Source organism: Uloborus diversus, chromosome 7 (genome assembly GCF_026930045.1).
Source record: "Uloborus diversus isolate 005 chromosome 7, Udiv.v.3.1, whole genome shotgun sequence".
In the NCBI taxonomy this organism is placed as follows: Eukaryota; Metazoa; Arthropoda; class Arachnida; order Araneae; family Uloboridae; genus Uloborus; species Uloborus diversus.
Genome location: NC_072737.1, coordinates 135,488,555 through 135,512,961, shown reverse-complemented (window position 1 = coordinate 135,512,961; position 24,407 = coordinate 135,488,555). Strand labels below are relative to the sequence as shown.

Sequence of the window (24,407 nt, the reverse complement as noted above, 5' to 3'; positions counted from 1 at the left end):
TTTTTTTTTTTGTACTGTAAATGCTCCATTTTACAGAAATATTGTCCATAAAAGTTTCCCGAACTTTGAACAGTGTATTACAAATGATACAAATGATGCTTCCACTTTTACATTATCCATCATCTCTCCGTGGTCAAGCTTTACCTTGGCGTCATGTGACCAAACAGCATACCACCCCAAACCATGATGACCGGTGCAGTTACAGGCACGAGTATCGTCCACAGGGGTACCATTGGCTTCTCAACATATGGCTAGAACTGTCAACTTAAAGATTTTTGTGATTTGATCAATTTGTGCACATCTATGTACACGCGCAAGCGTGTTTGTGTATTGACAATTACCTAACTGAAAGGAAAAATGGGCAGCATTTTATTTTGAGAAAAAGAAAATCGTTTGTCTAAGTATGGTGCGTGAAAACTGCTTCTACATTTGAACGAAGCAATTAGCTGTTTGATGGTGCTCTGATAGTTAAAACTTCAACCCTAACTCCAATGAATTAACCATAAATCCTGTAGATCAGATTAGTTGTTAACCACTTTTTCGTTTCACCATTCTTTTAAAATTTTAGCCTTACCAGTAAAACAGTTAAGTTACCGGATCCAGTTCAGCTTTGTTAAAATAAAGCATTTCCCTGCATGGGGGGGGGTCAAAAATCACCAAAAAAGTATTATCAAATTATCATGCTGTGGAGCGAGCTTCATTATTGAGGACGTCAGGAGCGTTACTCGATCAGTGAATTTGCTACTATATATATATATATATATATATATATATATATATATATATATATATATATATATATATATATATATATATATATGAGGATTGATGGAGTTAATACGATAATACGAACTGAAGATCGTTCAAATTCATTTCTTGTGCACATTAATTACTCGTAGTATGATGGCAAGGAGAGAACAGTTATTTTGCCTTTCTGCAAAACTTCATTAAAAACGTATTTTAACGCTTGTATCTTATTTTCTCCAAATTCGTCGTCTACCTTCACCCTACGATCAACTCAGCAGCTCTCGTAACATATACAGGCGTACCTCGTATAACATGGTACTTGTACAACACGGTTTCGATATTACACGGTATGAAACTTGAATTTAATACTTTATGGTTTCGATGTAACACAAAAGCTATGTTTGAAAAAGATTAAATTTCATTTTCGTTCAATACATGCTGTTAATGTTTGATAATAACGCAAATAAGTTTTTACTTCGTTTTTATAAAACTTGGTTTCGGTATAACACGATACACAACCCTTGATCCGCATTATTTCTAAGTCTCGTATAACACATTTCCTATCTAACCCGAAACACGGTCTAGATACAACGCGATACGTATTGACATGATTTTTACTTCATACATGATTAATTAGGTTTAAAATGAAGTTAAAACGTTATTTTTAATCAAATCACATATTTTTAATTAAGTTTAATTAATAACACGATTTCGATACAACACAGAACAAATTAACGGACGCCTCTATTTAACAAGCGCTTCCTTCATATTGAATTGAAAATGCAGTTACATATGTCTACTAAATATGATAGTAATATATAACGGGAATAAATAAAAAAGGGAAAGAGACAAGTGTCTTTTCATCCAAAAGCTCACTATTTGCATTGAAAAAGAGGTTCCCTGAATCGTCGAAACACATGTATGCGGTAATCTGCTAATTCTGTGCGTCAAAGCGATGTTTTTACCCTTTGCGAAATTCATTGCTGGGAAAAAATGGTTTCCGAAAAAAATAAACATTTGGTTCTAATTTTTATGGAAACATTTATCATTAACATGCTTTCTATTTGCTTATCTGTTCGCTTCACGTGATAGAACTTCAATTCAAGAACGGAGAACTCCTTTCTCTGACTTGATTTTTACACCCAAACATGTTGCGAAAAATTCTTCGTTCGTAAAAGGGTTTTTTGTTACATACAAGAACAAAACCTCTTCAATCAATGTTCCATAAAACATGCATTCAAAAGTAACCGTAACAGGTTACATTTCAGGAGAAAAACGATACATCTCTTCAATGCCTCAATGTATAGTTTTGAAACTAATGTACGAACTTTTAATTATTTCAAAACTCTTAATTGCTTTCTTATTAGAAGCAAATACACTTTGGATTATTGCTGAAAATGTAAAACTTATTTGAATCATTATGTATTTTTTAAGCAAGCGCGGAACAGCTACAGTACATAACAACTAATTACACATGCATAACATTATGATTTACTGAAAAATATCAATGAAATCAGTTTTGAAAAAAAAAAAAAAGCTTAAGATAATACTAGCTGCGTCGCCCGGCTTTGCACGCGACGCGTTTTACGCTTGCAATTTACGCTTGTAAAATTTTGCGGCAGATTGCGGGAAAATAACTAAAAAGTAAACGTTTTAAATCCCCCGATTGCAGGAAAAGCCTCAAAACAAAAAACAAAATTTTATTTATTTATAGTCGAGAAAGAAAATGTCAACAGATCTTTCATTTAACGATTTTCTTCACGCTACAACTACAAATTTTAATAAAAGCATTGTTACAGAAAGTTGAGATGAATCACTGAATAATGATTTAAATGGAGGAAAGCCTTCGAAAAATGGGGATTTTATTTTGAAACCTAAGATTGTTAATAAAATAGTTTTTAATAGATATCTCCGCAAATTATTATCGGAGGATTATGTTAAATAGCCAAACATGAAGACGGGAAGATTACGAATCCATCGATACCTGGCTCGATGGTCAGTTCATTTTCATTCGGGAGAAGTTACTTGAACATACATAGATAGATAGATACGCTTAGTTTTTAATTATATAAGATGAAATCCAAAGATTTTTTTTAAAGTAACGAATTTAATGCTTTTTTTTTTGGAACTCGAAAGTTTTTAAAATATGGAACTTTACGTGCACCAAGGTGCTTGTTTTGAGCTTTATAATTAAAAGTTAGTCGAGGCATTTTTAAATAAAAGATGTTAAGCGTGTGAGGTATTAAAACTCGCTTATCGTCAATGAGTTATGAACTCTTAATCAATTTCTTACTAAATCGATTTTTGTGTTTAAAAGGGAGTCATGAAATTTTGATTATATGAATGTTTGCTCAGTTGCACAGAACATGCGCAGAATCTAATTTTCGTCTTCATTACATGTCACCTTAAATTTAAGCACGCTTAATTTGGACGTGCGTCTCATAATAACAGCTTTCAATGAAAAAAGGAAAGAGGAGTGCTTGTTTGGATTTTTTTTTTTTTTTTTTTTGAGTAAAGAAATTCTAATTTTATTTTTCTTATTTATTACAGATAATTTTGGAGTGAGCGAAAGATCGTAACTTGTTCCTTAAAATTCGGTTGGTGTTTGGTTTAAATTAGGTTGACATCGTCATTTATGTAAATTTTCAATCACTTTTTCAATCTGGAATCTAATTCCAACTGCTAGTCTATGAAATTATTGTTAAACACTTAAGGATTATGCTTCTGTTCAGGTTTTTTTTCTCGAACGCTACTACTTTTGTAAAAAACCTAATGCTTTTTCGTGCTTTACCAGGATATCATACGTTAGGGTGGTTTAGGGTTAACAATTGATAGAGCATTGTGAAACATGCTTTTTGATGCAAAAATTATTTAGCCGTCCCTAGGTTATTCAGATATAAGGTCTTAAAGTTGTTCGAGGTTTAAAAAAAAAAGTCGTTAAATTTAGCTAAAATTAGACACACCAGAAGTCGCTGTAGCCTCACTCACAATATTGCAATGCTACCCCAGGGTATCCCCTCCCCCATTTTACCTAAAATCGTGACATCATATGCGGGCTAACCCTTGATCACTTTTAAATCAAAGAATATAAGTCTCAATGATAAAGTGGACTATGCATAAATAGCATAATTTTGCTGTCATTAATGCTGCAATTAGTAAACTGAACATTTATTCAGCGATTTATATTGCATTGTACTAAAATAAGAGATGCGTTCTATACCAATAATCAAAATTCACGTCTGATTCTAATTTGCTATAGATATTACCAAAAAAGGTATTCAAAATGACAATCACAAATTGAAAAACTCCTACCGAAGAGCCCCAGCTACCTGAAAAATACAATAAGATGTGATAAAATCATTCAAATTTATTCGAATGTTATATGAAACCCCTATCGATGACACTATCTACTGAACTGCCTTTTAATTTCCTTTTTCTTGCAAAATGTCACAGATAGACCATTAATTGTTGAATTTTTGAATCTAGCTGAGCCTTGACTGTGACAACTTGGGAAAAAAAACTCTGCCTTTTTATTAACAGTTTCATAATTTGCAATCTCAATACGTCAGATTTGATCTGTCCAATGGTGAAATTGCCTCGTCCCAACGAAATTAGAAAGTTTTTTCTCTTTGATTAATTTCTTTAATTTTCAATGTGGCATATTCAAGCTGTAGAACGTAAAATCGTTTTACTAAATACATTAGTTACACTAATTAAATAATAATGGTGTGGATTAATTTCACAAAAAAAAATTATTGTCAAAAAATAATTTTTACAACAGAACACACAAGAATTTTTAAACAGTTACTAACCTCTAACTTCTAAGGTTACAGCAAACGCTTCACGACCTTTTTCATTGTCAATAACCAAAGAATACGTTTTAGAATCTCCTCCTTCAACGTTCAAAATTGTTAGGCGAGCTTCATAACAGTCGTCTTTGGTTTGAATCTGGGACGGGAAAGATGAATGGAGACAGGTATTAATCAAATAATATATAATTCTTTATGCATTTGTAGTTAGTTATTCAAGTTTAATACATATCTACAAAAGAAAAAAAAGCTCCATATTTTGTATTTGTTTAGTTCTTCTTCGAGAGAACAGCTACCCAGCTTAGCGTGTTCGGAAAAAAAATTACTATTTCTCCTAATTTTGCAGAACTTTTTTTCGATATTGGTAGCAAAACTGAAAAAAAAAAAAAAAAAGTTCAATAAAATGCTTTGATAAAAACTAATTCATTTTGGCAAACGGTAATGGTTGAGTTTTTTTTTTTTTTTTTTTTTTTTTTTTAACGTTTAACCTGTTGTTGTTTCTCGTAATTTTTGTATGTTGATAATTTTCCTGTTTTTCGTTTAATGATATCTTTAAAGTTCTTAACTTGTTTTAATTTAAGCATAGGAGCTTAGTGTTTGAACTAAATATAAAGAAACAAACACTTTGAGACAGATATGTTTAAGCGTTTAGTCGCGAATAACTTTTTATTTTACTCCAGCAAAATTTCCACCAACTCAAAATTGTGTGTAATAATAAACTTAAACAAAATCTCCGTTTTATGTAAAACTTATTATGCTTTAAATAAAAACTATGACTAAAATATATCAAATAAGGTGCACTTATTTTTGGTTTAAAAATAGTTTTATAAAAGGTACCTCAGGAATATTACACCTGTAGTGGTAAGGTAATATTACACCAGTAGTGGGCATGCTTCTGTTGTGGCCACTTCAAGGTTTATATTTTAAAAACAGGATTACAGGTTTTTTAATAGATTCAAACGTGCAGGAGGTAATTGTTCCTGCACGTTTGATGCTTTTTTGAATCTATTGGGAAATCTCCCAATAAAACATAATAACCTTCAAGTTTTTGAAACATAAAACTTGAAGGGGCCATTAATTATGCACTAGCCACTACTGGTGTTTTACCTTAAATATATATTTTAAATGCGATTTCAATAACATATTTTTTTTTTAATTTAGTGCTAAAGAAGACCAGAACCATCAAATTTTTACACACACTAAGAATATCTAAGTAATAAAAAATACTAGACAACATAAAACTTTTATCTTTAAAAAACAGTATATTTTTAAATTTATATTGCCATTTTAGCAAAATAAAATAAATGTTTTTTTTTTTCTTTCAGATATTAATGAAACATAATTCTGGTTCCGAATCTTGCGAAGAGTTTAGAATAAAATGTTTATGACAATTCGGATCAGAATCTTACGGATAAAAGCAAATAATCTAAAAGCAACATTTTCTGGCCCATTGGGGACCAAACCCATGGCTTTAATATTATTCGCTCGATGCTCATTACCAACTCAGTATGATAAATTGTTAAACGGCTGATTGTGTCCCCCACCACAAATAAACATATATATACACAACCATTGTCGTAAACTGTATTTGTAACCTGTACAATTAAATCAAATTGAATATCACGACTCAGTTTAATACGCGCCATAGGCAGCACTTTGATACTGGTAGATGATAAATTTATTAGCAATATAAAATTGAACAAAAAAGAACGAAAATTGGAAAAAAATCCCCAAAATACCCTAGGACCCCATCAGCCTCATCAGTGGATTATTTCCTACCCTTGGGGAGTAACCCTCGATGAGGCCCCAGGGTATTTTGCGATTTTTTCAAATTTTCGTTATTTTTTTGTTGAATTTTATATTGCTAATGATGCTACAGTTGAGAAATGGTATATATGGTTAACAGAAAAATATAACAAAACATGTTTCCTTACGGGGTGAATGTCAAGTGCTTTGTGTCGTCCAGTTTCTGAATTGGTTTCTAACCGGAGCATGTCCCATTCCCAAAATGTCTTTCTTGGCCTAGGGTCTGCACAAAACTGTACCACAATTACTGCATTCTCATCCTTGTCGACAACCATGTGGGAAGTAACTGGAAAAGCATCCGCTAAAATCTGAGGTGGTCCTAAAATATAAAATGTTGCTAAATTAAAAGCATACAGTTAAATATTAGAACAAAGGCATTACAAGAAGTACAGTTTAAGTGAATATTAATCTCAGCAAAAGGAGCGTAGGACTAGAAGTATGAAATCAAAAAAAAAAGGTCAACCTTTTTAACATGAGAACATTTGTTTGTTGAAAAAATCGGACAGCTGAGGAAAAAGCCTGAAATAAATCACAAATGTATATCCTAATCTTAGATCTCAAAAAAGTTTTTTTTTTTCCTTTTTATTTTTGCTTTTATTGAGAGTTTTTTTTTGCGGTTTAGTTAAAATCCAAGAGTAAAAATGATGATCAGGGTTTATAAGAAAACCTTCTAACTCTTTATATCATTATTTAAAAATCGCGATAATGCTTTAAACAAAAATGCCTTAGATTTCATATCGTCCCCTAAAATAATTATGGAGACGTATATATGTTTCATAAAACATAAAACCGGTATGAAAAGGAAAATATCGAATTTCTTTTTGCTAAAATATATTACATCATAAAAACTGGTAAATCCCAGCGGTTTTTTTTAAAAAAAAATCGATGAATTTCTGCCTGTGAGCATATCAAAATACATATTTTTTCAAAAACTGATGCATAGACTTTTATACACATCATAGTTAATTGCTAAAAATGCCAAAGTCAAGAATTTTTCGTTAGTTACTTTTTTTTTTTTAAATCAAATTTAAGAAACAGTAACGGATGGACTTTTTGCGACACGATTTTCACGCTATCATGTTCTCCCCAAAAACTCAGCTAAACTATAAAAGGAAAAATTGTTTAAAAGTTAGAACACATACGGGAGTGTTTAATCATTACAATTTCACCTCTAGTTTAAAAAAAAATTAAGCATATAAATTATGCATTTGTTAAGGGTAACGGAAAGGACAGTAACGGAAGGACAAGAAATCCAAAGCAATTAAACTTGGTAAATTTCAACTAAAAAACATTTATTCAGCTATTACAGCACTCTGAAACAATTATATCTAATGCCTGAACCCTCTGTGACAATTCTGAATTCTTTAAATACTTAATAATGTTATCAGAATCTATAGAACAATTATCTTCTTTTTCAGGAATGCAAAGATCATTCCCACATTATTACGTATTTTTAAACATGATACTTCTCTTTCTTCATTTTCTATATAAAGTATATGTCCAGTATTGCTCTTTGTTTGTTTTTTTACCTTCCATCCATCTAACAAAACTTGTCCAAATGTTATGAATCTTTTCGCATATTCTCATTATTTGGTGCTTTTGATTCATCTGTATCTTTATTTTAAACATTATTTATAACTTTCTTCAGTCTGTTGACTTTGAAGTGAAATCTTCTTCGATTTGCTGAAGTAGATTTATTGAAGTACTTACTATATTCAATAACACAACTTGTAACTGGGTTCAAATAGTGCATATTATGTCAGGATGAGAATGAATATCGCTCCATCTTTGTGATTGTTGATCTTTGAATTTACTGATCTCTTCGTAGTACGTTTAACAGTTAAACCAATGCTCACAACAGTCTTTTCCTGTGACTTGTGGCGACAAGTCTGAAAGCAGTTTCAATATTGCATTGTTCCAATATAAATTCAAAGTTTGTAAGCAAGAGTTTCTGCTTGAATTGGCTTGTCATATCACAAACATGGCATACCAAAATGATTTTTACATGCTTAGGAATTTTTACATCACATACAATAGAAGAATAGAGATAAAATCACCAAACTTTTTTTTAATTTAAATAAAAGTTTATTTTTTAAAAAAACTTACATTTTGTGTTCAAATAATATTTATATATGTTTTAAATGTGACTACTAACATTAAACAAAAGTTTTTTTTCTAGTAGCATTCTTAAATATTACCTTGTACCAGCTTATAGATAAATATCCTTCCGTTACCGTATTTTTTTAACCTTCCGTTACCATTAAAAACCATATAAATTAAAAATTTATTAAAATTTTAACTATGCCTCATTGACAAGGGACAAAATTCTGCTTTGCATAAAAAAAAACATTAGTTTCTATCCCCATAGGTTCTTGGTGAAGTAATTGAGATGTAGTATTTCGGTAACGGAAGGACATCAAAGTGTCACCTCAGTAATGGACCTATTTCAAGGTTGAAACAAAAGAAATTTGAGATTACTTACCAAAAGGTTTGACTAGACATTCAAACGATAAAAGTTAACCTAAATACTATTTGCTGATAATACGTTTATTCAAATCACAGTATGTAATAAAACAGAGATTTTTCACTGTGTAAAAACATCAAGAGAAAACTTAATTTTGCACTTGATTTTCTGAAAGTCATCAAACTATTTGTATTTTTGAAGAGAATGGTATATGGCAAGTGCCAGAATATTAATTTTTAAATTCAAGTGTCATGTCTCCTTTTTCCTGGAATTCACCAACTAACTACATGAGATTAGCCATACATGTAAGAATAGTTTTATGCAATGAATGAATAATTGCAGTAATACTTAAAACTTTCAATCGAACCGCATTTTTCTAAAATTTATTCAGTTGTGAAATGAAATTATTCAAATTTCCAGAGGCATTCTACCGGTTGATGAGCCAATTAGGTGAGTGCACGGTTCGTTGTCTCAGCCTGCGTTTTTTTTTTTTTTATTCCGTCAACCGGAAACACATGGTATCCTCCCAATGACGGATAAATTAAGTCCTTAAAAGCCTAAATTTTGTTTAGGAGTCTCCCTGCATGAAGTTCCACTGCAATTTGTTTCGCACGAAAGATTATATGGCATCAAGGTACGAATTAAGTGTATGGATAGTAGTATTTTGAGAGTTAAGTGGCAGATATTACTTTTTTGTTTATTTAGTATAATTCGATGAATGAAATGATGTTAACATAATTTTTAATCAAAGGGGCGTAATACGTGTTTAATTTTAAGCGTATTTTGTTTTAGGGTATAATTAATTTTTCAGGTCATTAATGTGTTGCTTCAAATTCAATTGAAAGAGCTGAAATCCCCATAATTTTTTTAGTTAGCAACTCACTATTCATTTAAGTACAATATTTCTGCAATATTTAAAGTTTTGAGGACAATAAAAAAGAATATATTCGTAGAAAACTTTGATTTTTTTTTTCTTTTTTTATAATTATACTTAGACGGGAAAAATATTTTGATCTAAATAATAAATTTTATCTCGTGAAATGATACTTACGAGATAAAATTTGTTACTAAAATCAAAATAGTTTTACATTAAAATTTTTTATTCGTTTCAAGTATAAAAATTCAAAATATGAATGCAAATAAATGCAGAAATAAGTTATGAAATGTAGAGTAATAAACTTTTTCATTTCTTAGAAGCTAGAAAGATTTTTTTATTTACTTATTTTAATTTTTACTCACTGAAGTTAAAACTCTAGAGTCAGTTACGGTGATACATAACTGCTAAAAGTAGGACTAAATGAAACTTTATTCTTTGGTTTTAATGGCGCAAGAGCCCTGAAGGGCTATACCTTTATTCTTTGATGAAACAATCAGATGTGATACTGACAGCCAACAATCAACTCATTGAAGGAATTATATATTATGGTTTGGATTTTATATACTCATATATGTGAGAAAAGTATACAACATTTTTTGAAGTTTACAGTGCCGGCAACAGGTCAAAAAGAAATTTTAGCTTTTCAGAAAAACATAGAACAACCTTTTACTATAAGTTAGGCAGATGGTCAGTCGTTGAACAAGTGAGCCAATCAAGTAATACATTTTTCACTTTATTTTTACATTCTATTAAATATTTGAACTAAAAAAATAAAATTTTCTTTGTGTTCCTTTTTTCTAAATATTTGTGAGGGTCAGTTTGAGTAGTTGAGAGGATGTTATAAATATTTCCTATAATTTTCTTCTTCATTGAGTTATGTTAGGAAAAATAGTGTTCTAAGAGCACTACTGCGGCCACTAAACCCCGGGAACTGCGAACAGTTCTATTCGGATGGATCCGCAATCAGAGCTCGCTGCGCTCGTTCACCAGTTAATATAACATTATTCTCTAGCAGGTGGGTGTAGAACTGTGTGCTCAAAAGTACAGTATTTTCTTGGCATTATTTTCTGTTTAAAATTGCCAGTACTGCTAACATGAAAGAATATTTTCCCAAAATTTGGCAATTGGGACAGAAACCAAAGTAATAAAATATTATCTACCACTGGGCTCGTATTCCCACAAATTTATGAAGATTTCGAATACCTGAAAAATTAATTGCTCAGTTATTTTTTTATGACAGTGCAACTCCAGTTGTTTATTTTAATTTATTCCCAGCCGTAGCATTATTTCTGTTTTAACCTTCATGCGTTGAGTATGAAACCAACTACCCGTAATTCATTGACTGCGACATCAACATTAGATTTTTATCTTGCAGGTAGCTAATAGTACAAGTACCAACTTTACATATTTTTATTAAAAAATAGTTATCGGTTTACTTGATCCGTCATACTCACTGCATTTTGCAACAGTCTCTTCTTATTTGTCTATGCGCTTTGTTTCCAGTTTTTAATTGTTTCCAAAAACGTAAAAAATTACAAAACTAAAAAAAAAACCACGCTTTTGTAGCATAATGAACTAAAAATAAAATTATAATCTCTTTGTATGCTAATAATGATAAAATGAATTAACCAAGCAATTAACTTTAAAGTAAAAAACCGTTGGGTGCTGTCTATTTATAAGCTATATGAAGCTTCCCACGCTTAACAGTTTTTTTTTACTCTACTTGTTTAAAAGTGCTTTTAAGTTCAAAAATACAAATCAGCAATATTGAAAAAAGATTATTAGTAAATTAAGCTAATTAAAACCAAAGATATAAACTATCTGTTTTTGCAATACATTAATATTAAAACGAAACTCAAAAACCGGTTTTTCTTCCAAAGACGGACTAGTAATAAGTAAATATGTTTTACATATAGAAAGGCACTGTTCAAATAAATTTTAAAACATAAAAAGTTTCAAATAAAATATTTTTTTTTAGTTCTAAAGACTATTTCTATGCGCTTGGTTCGTACTAAAAAGTATTAATAAAATAAGTACGTTTTCTTGATTGCAACATTCAAAAACTGAAGTTGATCTAAATATCTTTATGTTTAGGTTGATTCTAGAGCAGCCAATAAAATTAGAACTAAAAAGTTGAGGAAAGAAATAGGCAGTATAAACGCTCAAAAATTTAAGTTGATCTTAATATATTTATGTTCATGTTAATTCTAAAGCAACCAATAAAATTAAAATTGAAAGCTTGAGAGAAGAAATAGGCGGTATACAGCTCTGTATGAATAGCGTTTATTATACAGCAAAAATTTCTTGTTCTCTTAATTTTTAATTAAAATTGTTTTACTCATCTAAAATTAACCAATATAATGTTATTAAGATCAACTTTAATTTTTGAGATCACGATTTTAATCACGAAATCATATACTTTTTTTATTTCATACTTTTTAGGCAAACCAAGCTTATAGAAAATGTCTTTAGAATCTAAAAACATTTTAATTTTATTTTTTATTATTATTTTTTACATCCATATAACGTTCAAAAGTTTAAAAACTTTGCTTATTGCATATCTATCGCACCCTGGCAAGGGAAACGACACAACTCAAAATTTGGTGAAAACATTTTAGCCATTGATTTAAAATCTGAACTTAATGCATTTTCTTGGCGCAAAACCCGCAGAAAGTTAGCTTACATAACTAATGGCGTAGAATCAATAAAATCAATAGTGACTTATCATTTGGTTTTCTTAATTTAGAAGAAACATTTTTAAACTTAAGGTATCAATCATTAGTTTAGACAACAAAAAATATCTAGTAAACAACACATTAAAACATTTTGGCGCGTATTGCAAGATTTGAGATTTAATCGACAAAAACCAGAAGGGGAAGGTCGGGTAGTATCGGACACCTAAGTCATTTCAATCATAACACTTTTTGTTTTATTTGTAAGGAATTAGTTTTTACACTAAGTTATGCTGTACTAAATTACCTAACATAAATTGTAAACTTTGGTTAAAAAAACAAGGATTCTTATTTTTTAAACAAATTTTTGTCAAACTCTATTTTTGGCCAATTTTAAATTTTGGAGGGTTGTATCGGACAAAACATTAAAATGTTGAAATAAAAACAAATAGTTCAGAAATAGCATTTTAATGTGCAAAAAAAATGAAACGAACAAAGTAGTTGGTTACTTAGAATAGTATACATGTCTAATATTGAAAATAAGTGATAATTGTTTATAAAAGTTGAAAAATATAGCCTATGGTTGGCTAATTGTCATTTTATTAAGTCCAACTTTTTCAATGGCTTCTTTCATATTTATTTCATCCCATTTATGTCGTGATTTTTCCATTTCAACCTGTTGGACAAAGAAAAACACCGTCAGTATTTTATTTTGGTGCCAGTAACTTTGTCCGATACAACCCGAAATTGGTTTGTCCGATACAACCAGACTGTAAAGCTACATTTGTTTAACCACCACTAGGTTATTACTTAAGCTAGACACTTTTATAGCCCATAATACTTAGATTAATATACTATCAGTCTAAAGGTATAACAATGAAACAAAATAACTTACTCTATGTGTAAATATATGCCCCAGAAGTTAAGTTCGTGCACTGCAATTCTCTCAACAAACAAACAGCTAGCTTTGCACACCAGAACGAAGGGTTGATTTGAACCAATATGACGTCTGTGACTTTCTTCCCCAATACGGCACACTATGTTGACCCAGTACGTGCTGCCCCTGGCGGCAGAATTAAGAAGCAGCCTTGTCCGATACTACCCGCTGTTCGATACTAAACGACCTCCCCCTAATACTTTAAACTTTGGCATTCTCCAATGCTGCTTGTTGAGTTGTGTCACTTTCCTTGCTTGTGTGTGATATGCACATCTAAATCTATAAATTTATAAAGCAACAGATTTGAGATTAAATCGACTAAAACTAGTAATGCGTTAAACTTTGGCATTCTCCAATGCTGCTTTTTCATTCTGTCACTTTCCTTGCTTGTGTGTGATATGCACATCTAAATCTATAAATTTATAAAGCAACACATATTCCACTAAAGAATTAGCGTCTCACTGCGTGTGAATCGGAACTTGTTAAGCTAGCCGAAAAACATGAAACTGTAACCAATTTGCTATTTTATTTCTTCATAAACATAATTTATTTTTTAAATATTTGACAAAAATATTTTTCTCTGTCACCACGAGTTCCCCCGCTTCCAAAACTTTTCATAATGATCCGAACGCACAAGATATCGTTGCAATTCCACACAAAAGAATCAACCAAACAAGCGCAGAAATGCGGAATTTCTCGAACTCATTGCAAATGCTAATTTAAAACTGAAATATCGAAACGCATAAACTACACTCAGGAAAGCTATAAAATCGCAGACGGAGGCCCAAAAATAATGCAGAGCTCGCGATTGCTTTTCCCAGACCGGTTAATTGATTGCAACGAAAAATTTTATGACACTTTGCTGCCAGATCTCCTCTGCACTTTAAAAGTTTTAATGACAGATACATTCACTGCGCAAACGCAAAATTTTATGTCCCCTCCACACCTCTGCCGGGCTAGAATAATCTTCGGGGTCGGCCTCGTGATTAAGTGCTAATTAAGAAGTTTTAAGCGTGGAGACAGCGAGTTTTAATTAAAACTAAATAACGATCTAATTTTCAAACGCCATACCTCTTTGTGCGGCGGGGTCTGCCGAAAACTGTAATTAAAGATTGCTGACAAAGATTAAGGCCTTTTGAATGCGACCCTCCCTTATTCTTACCCTTAAGTTTATGCTAGATTTAGAAATTGTCACCTTTGAAGAACATCTGTAAGCGTTTTAAGGCTGGTTATAAGGCTTATCCGAGGGAATACGAACTGTAACGGATTATGAAGTGTAAAACTACTTTGTATCGCATATTTAATCTCAAGTTTCAAAACAGTCTGTTTGTCAGCTTTTTTAAGGTTGAAAGTTTTGAAAGTTTGTTCAGTTATTAAATTACAACGGATTACTCTTTTCTTCCTCACAAATTTCATAGGGTTATGGATATTGTAGTAGGCTATAGTGTTTCCCCCTCTCCATTTCTATTATGAATAAATTTTGTATATATTTATCTACTTCATGGTTTTAGACAAAGTTTCAATTAACGAATGACGGCCAATCTAAAATTAAAATAATAAAAATATCTGATGGTTAATGACCATATTTCCATTATAAGATTATTACCAACTTACACTGCTCGACATTGAAAATGCAGCATCAAGAAGGAGTGGTCAGAAAAAAAAAGACAGAGACAGCAAGGAATAATAAATGATCTAAATTTCAAAATGATAGGTAGAATACAGAGCGAGAACGGCGTCGGCTTTGTAAGGATGTAGGATCACCGCGGACAGCGATATACGAAGAAACACGTCTAGGCATAGAGTCAATAAGGGTGCGGATGGTGTCCAGAGGGATGGCTCTCCATTTCCTTTCAACCATTTGCCACAGTTCGTCTTCTGAACGAGGCAGGGACAGAGTCTGCAAACGACGTCCAATCACATCCCACATATGTTCGATTGGTGACAGGTCAGGAGAGTATAGTGGCCAGGGAAGCAGCTGTGTGCCATGGAGAGCCTGTTGGCAGATGTGAGCACTGTGTGGTCGGGCGTTATCCTGCTGAAAAATTGCATTAGGTAGCCATTGAATTTAAGGGATTGCCACCGGCCGCAGTACATTATCCAAGTATCGTTGGGCCGTCATAGTGCCCTGAATACGAACTAGAGGTGATATGGAATTGTACGCAATTGCGCCCCAAACCATTATGCCACGTGGTGGTGGGACGTTCCACAATTACTGTCGGATTGGATCTGTCTCCACGTCGACGCCACACACGTATGCGGCGACTATCACTGGATAAAAAGAAGCGGGATTCATCTGAGAACACGACATTTCGCCATTCTGTCAACTACATCGCTCTAGTCCGGCACCATACTAAACGTTGCTGTCTTTGTTGTGGCGTCAATGGCAGTTTTCTTAGTGGACGCTGTGATTGCAGACCAAACGACAGGAAATGGTTCTGGTTGACACGGGAACATTCAGAGTATCTTGCATCTGCAGCAGAATCGAGGAACAAGTGACTTGTGGGTCTGCTACAGCTTGTCGGTGGATGCGTCGATCCACGCGTTCTGACGTCACGCTGACTGCCCCTGCACTCCTCAATCTTACCACATTTCGTTGTTCCAACCATCTTCGGCACAACCGATGCACAGTGCTCGCATCCATGTGGGTATCAGCTGCGATTTGACGTACGGACCAACCTCCCCTTCTCAGTCCCGTCACCATACCCCTCGTAAAATCGTCTATCTGGTGGAAGTGCCTTCGTTGACGTCAGCCTGGCATTCTCTCCTATTACACGTATCCTCCAAGACAAAAACAAAATTTCTTCGATAATTCTCCAGTCATAAATAACGACACGAATATTGCCCATTCTGCAAGTTCCTTTCCTTATATCTTACTTCACGTGCGTCGGGGAGCTGCGCATTTCACATCATTTACAAAACTCAGTAATGTACGTCTACTCTAAAATTTGCATAATTTTCGGAACACTCCTTCTTGGTGTTGCATTTTCAATGTCGAGCAGTGTATATAGCTAAATATCGATGTGTGTCATTAGTTACATTTGCTTCTTTTTTTAAAAAAATAAGATTTTTTTTTTCTCGTAGAAATGGAACTGCCCTTACAGCATTTTTTTTTACTCATGTTGTAAGAAAAAAGAGTTTGAAAATATTAGATAAAAACTTCGTATTCTCAGATTTGTCATTTATAGTAGAAACTTTTGTTTTGGTATAAGCATTGCATTTATGTACGACGAATAATACAAGCAGAACGGAATTGTGTATGCGAGAAAAACGAGCTAAACTGGAATTGATACAACATATCTGTACCTCAGGGGCAGAAAGACGTAAGTCACCTTATAGTACTTTTACAGGGGTAAGGGAAAGTTTCTTCCTAGCTCAAGCAAAGTATGAGACGAGCGCTCCTTTAACCCTGGTAAAAAATTGAAAATTATTTTTTAAAAAGATTTACGTTCACATGGCTCGCACAAAATAGGTTTCTACATAGACTGCACTAATAAACAGAAATTCGCAATTTTTGCACTTTCGTCAGTCTGGCTCTGAGTTACAGATATTTTCATTACATTTTAATAAAGCATTGGAATTAACTATTTAGTTTAAAAACGAATTTCCATGATGTTACTGCAGATTCTTTTTTGTTAAGGTTGTAGTGTAAATTTAGCGATAAAATATTCCTAACACATTATTATGTATGTTGTTATTTTACGATGGAATTTAAAAAAAAAAAAAAGATTTCAAACTGGATCGCGGGTGCTAAAATGATAAGAAGTGCTTAAGAAATGTCGTTGTTCGCCTCGTTCAGGACTTTATCAGGTATGTAATAGTTTTCTAGCATTGATGAACTCCCTATTAAATGAAAAAATGACAAGTTTTGGACAAGGAGAGTAAAATTTTGTTGTGTTTTGCTCTTCCCCCTTTTTATAAGGTAGTTTAGGGTAGTAAGGGGTTTTTGTTAAGGTAGACTGTGACGAATTCATTACTATTTCTTTTCTGCTAAAAAACAAAAATGTCTCTGACAATTTTTTTAATTTTTATAAGCTGCGGGCTTTCACAATCCATGAATATTTTGAAATCTTATCATGAGTACTAAATTAGACTTACGTTGATATTAAGCTTGGAGTTATTTAGAAATTTTTTTGGTGCTGAGAAAGTAAGGCACAAGAATGAAGTGCAAGCCTATGTGCAATGTAAAAGAACTGCTCTTTTTATTTTAGTATAGCCGGACTTATTTTTAACTCTAGTGCTAAAAACATTTGAAGCTACAGCTGCTAAAGATATCGCCATGGTTTTTAGGACCACCTTCGGTCTAATTTAGACTATAACACACATAGACAAGCCAACAACAGCAACAGTTGTAACAATCATTGTTATTCCAATATTTAACTGCATCACCTACCTGTTGATGTAATGGTTTTTACGCGACTATTTTCGTGTTATAAACCAACAACCAACATTTTTAAAAATCTACAACAGTGTCTCGATGTATCAATCCAATACAGAAGAATATGACTTGATGCAAAAATATACGAACTTCAAAAACATTTTGGATCAAAAATTATGCGTACATAAAAAGTAAAAAATTGAAATATCTTACAGAACTTTTGAAGCATATTTACAAATAACGTAATTTTATAATTATTTTGTACATTCATCAAGTAATGTTTTCCTGTTTTCTACACAGCTTGTGGACGCGAAGATGATTTACTTATCTTACAACCCCCTCCTCCCCTCCCCAAAAAAAACTATTTTAAATTAAGAGAAAGTCTCTCAAATGCCTGTGCTGAAAGCATCTGAAATCCCTAAACCAACTGATTGTCTTGTATCATTAAAAAGTTACTTATTTTTCCTCCTTCTCCACAAAAGGAGGGAGATAAATAATAGCAATCAGAAAATAGCCATTGGGTAAATCTTTTAGGTCAGAGATGAAAGAAAAATCTCAAAACGAAAACAAGCGTATTGATCACAGAAATCACACAAAGAGTATTTACTCCTTCCATTTCCTTTGTAAACTAATTTCGGTTTCTTCCGGTCTTAACGATGTCTTCCGGTGTGGATTTCAAAGATCAGCTAAAGTCGAGAAGAGTAAAAAAAGAGGTGTATGACCACAGTGGCTGTGATAAAACTTGTGCAGATTTCAGTAAATTCTTTTATTACTTTAACCGATTGGATCATCCATAAAATCTTCCACCGTGATTCTGTTTTATGTCTGTTTCGTAGGAGCAACTCGATTAAATTTATCACAATGTTTATAGTTGTCTTTTCAAGTCCAAAAGTCAAAGTAGTCGTAGTCAAATTAAGAAATCCACAATTTATTCTCTAACAAAAGCTGACACTGTTTTAATTAAAATAGTTGAAGTTCTGAGTTTCTCAGTTAATTAAATTACATTAAAGTAGTGTTAAAATATACCAGGAAAGCATAAATGCATATGAGGCGAAACAGATGTTGAAAGATGAATATATTCAACGTTAAAACACACAACAACAAAATTGTGACAGTACCACCGTGGTGACTAAAATGTGGTTTATACGTGAATGCTGAGTGACGGACACGTATAAGTCACAAATCGTCACTTTAAAGTCACCAAGAGGTTTCAGCAACTTACAAATGACAGTCACAATAGCCAAACTGTGACAGTATCACGACAGTGAATAAACTGTGACCCGTACGGGAAAGCTGTTTGACTGTCACGTAGCGGCTGCACATCGTCGCTGTAAAGTCACCGACAGTTCGAAGCAACATACGAATGTCAATTCACGAAGACGTCAGAAAATTACGTCACAGTACTTCTTCAGACTGTCACAGGGATAGCTTACCTTAAGGGGGTCCGGGACACAAAATCCTCAAATTTTGCAATTTTTTTTTTATAATTTGAAAAATTGCTCCGTTTTTTTCTGCTTAAGAGGACGTTTGAATCTTGTTTCTACCTTAAATATAACGAAAGTTATAGTTATTTTTGTTGCATGCATCTAACGAATGTGTACATAAGTTTAAAACTTTAAACGCGTTTTTCTCCATGATGCAATTTTTCCCGATTTCTTGCATTCAAACTCTTATAAGTCAGGAACCGATAGAGATAAAGTAATGAAACTTGGAGCATATCTTTTTCAAGCAATTTACTTTAACTTTTATTCGGCGAATTTGAAAAAAACGTTTACTTCAAAAATTATGATTTTTTTAAAAAAACGTATCTTCGAATTTTTCGAAATTTTTCTTCAAATATTTTTTATTTTTTATTGAATCAATATTTTTAAAATCGCCGAATAAAAATTAAAGCTTAGATATATGTGCATACTTTTTTGAAAAAAAATTGAAAATTGACCAACAATATTTTGAGTTATAGCAATTTAAAGCAACCCCACTTTTTTGAAAAAAACTAATTAAATTTAAAGAAAAAAATATTTTTTTTTCATATTTATGTTATGATTTTGTTTATTAAATAAATGATGAATCAGTTCAAAAAATTTCAAAACTCTAAAGTACATAATAAAAAAAATTTCAAAATGTGTCCCGGACCCCCTTAAGTTAATTGTTGTAGTGAGTACACAGTCACATTACAGTGTAATTCCTGTGATGCGTCGCAGTTCGCTCAGTTGTTGTTGCTAAGGCCACTATAAATACGACCCGGCACATCAGCTTAAGATCAACCATTTTGGATCGGAGTGCGTGTTTGAGTGGTTGCCTTTTCTGGCGAGTCATCGCGTTTGGTGATTGTTCACTGTTAGCGATTGTTAGCTGATCGTGAATAATTTATTAGATAAAATATTATTTTTGTCCAATTTGGCGAAACACAAAACTTTGCTGTGGTAAACCTAGCTCCGCAACAATGAAAAATTCGAACCAAAATGGCTAAACTTAAACTGATGCATCGGCCTCTATATATAGCGGCTCTAGTTGTTACCATTGGAACTCGCAGTGACGACATGTTGCGCCATCAGCGGAGTATCATTTTCTCTTTCCTCCTAAATGTGTTGAAAAGTCTTACACTGATGAGTTTTGCTTGTGCTGTACCTTCTAAGTTATTATTTGATGTATTTTCTTCACTTTCAGTGTTTTATTAGAAAACAATTATTGGATTCAAGTCACCTGATATTTTCAGAGATTTGATTTGGTGGTTGTTATGGTTTTCAAATTTGATTTTGTCAAATGTATAGGAAAAGGGGTCAAGTGTGAACTTTTTTTACTTGATTTCTTTATTTTTCCAAAAATAAAAATAATTTTTTAGAGCAAAAATGTCCCCATGGTCTAAAGGTATTTTCGTCACGTCATGGACCTTTTTTGAGATGAAAAAAATAATAAAAAAAATTACTTTATGGAAGATTTAGAAAAATATTTTTCATTGTTTACGCATGCCCCCATAAGCGGCACATGTGAACAATATGTGAGCAACAGTAAGCAGATATAGTTATAACACACTTTCTGTACATTAACCTGCCAAAATATCGGTTACAAACCATTCAATGAAATCGGTATATACGTACACGTTCATGTTTTAAATAAAAGAGTTTTGCTCAAATATGATGCTTGTCCTGCATTTTTCAATCATGTTCTTATGTACCCCAGGATTGTGTCACATGTACCCCCGTGTAGAGCACATGTGAACAATTACTGATATTTTTTAAAGAAAACCATAAAGTTAAGAAATAATATTTAAAAAAATCTGAAAAAAAATATGTGGCATTAAGAAAGGATTAATCAATTTTGGGGACATTCTCTGGGGAGTGACTTCCTCTGGGAAATTGACAGCATAGTTTGAAAAATAAAAAAATGAAACCAGTTGTTTGCAAGTGCCTCCTTTTCCCCCACCTGTCGTTAAAATGGTGGTGATAACAGAGTGGCAGAGGGAGAGATATTAAGATAAAAAGCCATTTATTGGTGTAGATTATATTGTAAATTAAAAGGTAAGCTTATTGAGCTAATCAATAAACTTAAATTATTCATCTGGTTCGGCATTACATCATTCACACAATCTCTCCAGCGACTATCGAACTAATCGAAATAATTTCCAACTCTTTAGTCCATGCATATAATTGTAGAAAACTACGCCACCTAGGCAATTTACATATTGTTGTTCTTCGCATTTTCAGTTCGAATACTGTCAAATGGCTTACATTTTTTTCTTTCTTTTTAGAAAGTTTAAACTTTGTGCTCAACAGCTGCACTCACACGCATTAGATGAATCAAGTTGTAAAAGATAGCTACTAGTACTCACCGCGAAGTGAAGGTGTCTCTTAAAAATAAGTAAAACCATAACTTTAGATGCCCAGTGTTAAAAAATAAATAAAAGACACTCCTCGAAATAAGCTTTATTAGTGTCTGGGTGCGGTTTCTTTTACACGAATAAAAGGATATGGCAATTGGCAAGTCGCTAATTACTGTTTTGATGCACCGCAAATGAACATGACATTTTTCATGTAATTAAAAGCCACTTTAGAGCCGACTAAATTTAGCTTCAAGTGCACATTATAAGCGCGTTAAGAGAAATTAGTATTCCACTATACGTTCATCAAAGAACGAGTACGTGACACATTGTGACACATTTTGGTGCAACATTAAATGCTCTCCTTGATTTTCTAGTTTAAAATACAAAATATTTTGCTTCATAAATAATTGAAGACTTCGTGCCGGAAAACCTTGACATAATCTATTTTAGCTTTTTGTAATGAGGGTGTGGCAGCTAAAAATTTCATAACGTGTGAAGAGAAGGTTATTTAGAAGTAATTTTCAATTTATTTGTCAACTAAATTTTTCTGGATTTGGTGTTTGTAGGAATTAAAGTTTCCGGTTTAGTTACTGCTGAAACGAAAAATTCGTAGAGTTCTGTTAAAAAACAAATGAAACCGTGAAAAGCAACGGGATGCAAGTGGGCAGCTTCAAGTTTTATGTAAAACGCGTTTAAAGATAACGTCCTACGTAAGCTTTTATTAATTTTTTCTTCAAAATTAAGCTGTACAGCAGCACCTACCAGGGCTACTAGAACTATCTTTTGTCCCAGGACAGACAAGAGGCTCTCCCATTATTTGCACTGGCTATCTCGTTTTTTTTGAGCAATCACGATTGCTTATTGTTCTCCTTTGACAGTCCTTGACGTTGGGATTATTTTTCAGCTTGGACCATCAGCACCACCGCCCACCGGCGCGGCGGCGGCACGGCTGCTCTGTTCCTGAGCACTGTCCCCCGGAATCCACTTCTGCTGGGTGATGGCGTCCATGTCCTTCACACGCATGCTCATACACACTCGCCTACATACATACACAGGCCTACGTGCACACACTTAAGCCTGCACACACACAACTATACACACATAACCACCCAGGAGGAGGGACATGCTTGTGGGGGGGGGGGCATTTCTGGAAACAATAATTCTAATGAGTTGGGTCTTGTCGAAACTCGTGATTGCGAAAAACATAATTTGAATTCAAAGTTTCTGAATTCAAATTAGATTTATTATTATTTTTTTTTCTTTGCCACTTACATCCCTTTGCTTCTCACTGCCTCAAATGATGATTATGCGCAAAGATATTTACTAAACATACAGTTGAACTCGCTTAGAGCAAGCTTCCAGATTTAACGAAAACCCGGATGTAAGGAGGAAATCAGAAATATTTGGCTGGTATAATGTACATTCTACGAGATCGTACATCGCTTTTAATGAGCAAACCTCACTTTAAGCTAAAAATATTTTTGTAAATCATAATTTTTTTCTTGACGTGCATCTCAGTCAATCCTTTCTTTTAAAAAATCCTTAAACCTTTTCAAGTCAACTACTGTAAGTTAGTGGTCAGTCATAAATTCTGAAAACACCTATGTCGTCGAATCAACTTACCCAAGAAAGGCTATTCGATTTTACTCAGCCAAATTTTGAGCAATTATCGTTTCGTTCTGTCGGTAACCGACGGGATTGATAAAGTCTAAAAAAATTAATTCCCAGGAAATGTTGGTGTACTAAGTATACTTCTTAAAATGTCCCTGGTAAACTTTTGAGTTTTCTAGCTTGTGTTGAACGAGAACGTGAAATTATCTGAATAGTACTACTTGCAGTTCCCGGGCGTTGGTGAATGACAGCAAGCAGTTTTAACAGTGGGGTGCGTAGCCCCAAGTAACTTCTTGTATATATACTTTTCAATTGGAATTTTTACACCGTAAGTTCACATTTTGTTTTTTTTTTTTGCAATCCCGAATTGCGATAGCACGCTACTTTTTGAATTTCATGTTTCTGCGAATGGATTGGAAAGGAAATGGTAACGAAATTCGTACCCGTCATATTAAGAATGGTTACATTCTAGATAAGGTAATGCGAGGCATATCCATAAAGAAAGAAATTGTTATTTGGTTCCGGTAATAAAAAATAGATATTATGATCAATTTGCATTCATACACTTATCATAAAGATATATTTACTGCGTACACCGTTACGGTACTTTTATTTCTTATCAGTGTTAAATGATGGGAGCTAGTAATCTTGAACTTTTGTAATTAGATGAAATAATGCTATTAAGTTCATCTATATATGTGTTTTTCTTAGAAAAACGTGGTTTACATTTAAAAAAAAAAGTTTTTGAATGTACAATCTGTTGAGTTAAGCCTTGATGGAACGCAAACTTTCATAACCTTGTCAACTAAAATTAGCCTTTAAATAAGTATTTAAAAAAATCAATAAACAGACCGTTACCGTCGAAAAACCTATTTTCGCCGTCATGGTAATCTGAAGACCTTTAAGAACATCAAAAATGCTCAGATGAGCTAAATACGCAATTCATCATTGCTCAACAAACGAGTAATATGATTTTAAAAAATAATAATTTATGCAAGAAAAAAAAACTTGTTGCTGAGGGCATGTTTGATTGCGAATTGTACAAATTTAGTGAATTGACAACCATATAAGATGCATTAATTCCGAAAGAGCAAATATTTTAAGGATAATATGAACCCAATGTATTGGTTTTCTTTTACGAAAAACATTTCAAAAAAAACTACGGCTACGTTTGCATATAGCAACCGGTCAACTTATGCGGTTGGTTGCTTTAATACGTCAACGGTTGATTTGTGACACGTGAATTGTTTATTGAATAAAGTATTATTTTTGGTTAGTTTAGCCCG

At 32.8% G+C, this 24,407-nt stretch overlaps 1 protein-coding gene across 1 annotated transcript in view; it reads right to left on the bottom strand.

The window, feature by feature from the left end:
• LOC129225751 (synaptogenesis protein syg-1-like) overlaps positions 1–24,407 on the bottom strand; it is a 240,936-nt gene that overhangs the window by 12,955 nt on the left and 203,574 nt on the right. Inside the window, exons 7-8 of the mRNA XM_054860249.1 lie at positions 6,491–6,681; positions 4,560–4,695 (exon numbers count right to left, since the gene is read on the bottom strand). Coding sequence (XP_054716224.1) covers positions 4,560–4,695; positions 6,491–6,681 — 327 coding nt within the window. The remainder of the gene's footprint in view (positions 1–4,559; positions 4,696–6,490; positions 6,682–24,407) is intronic.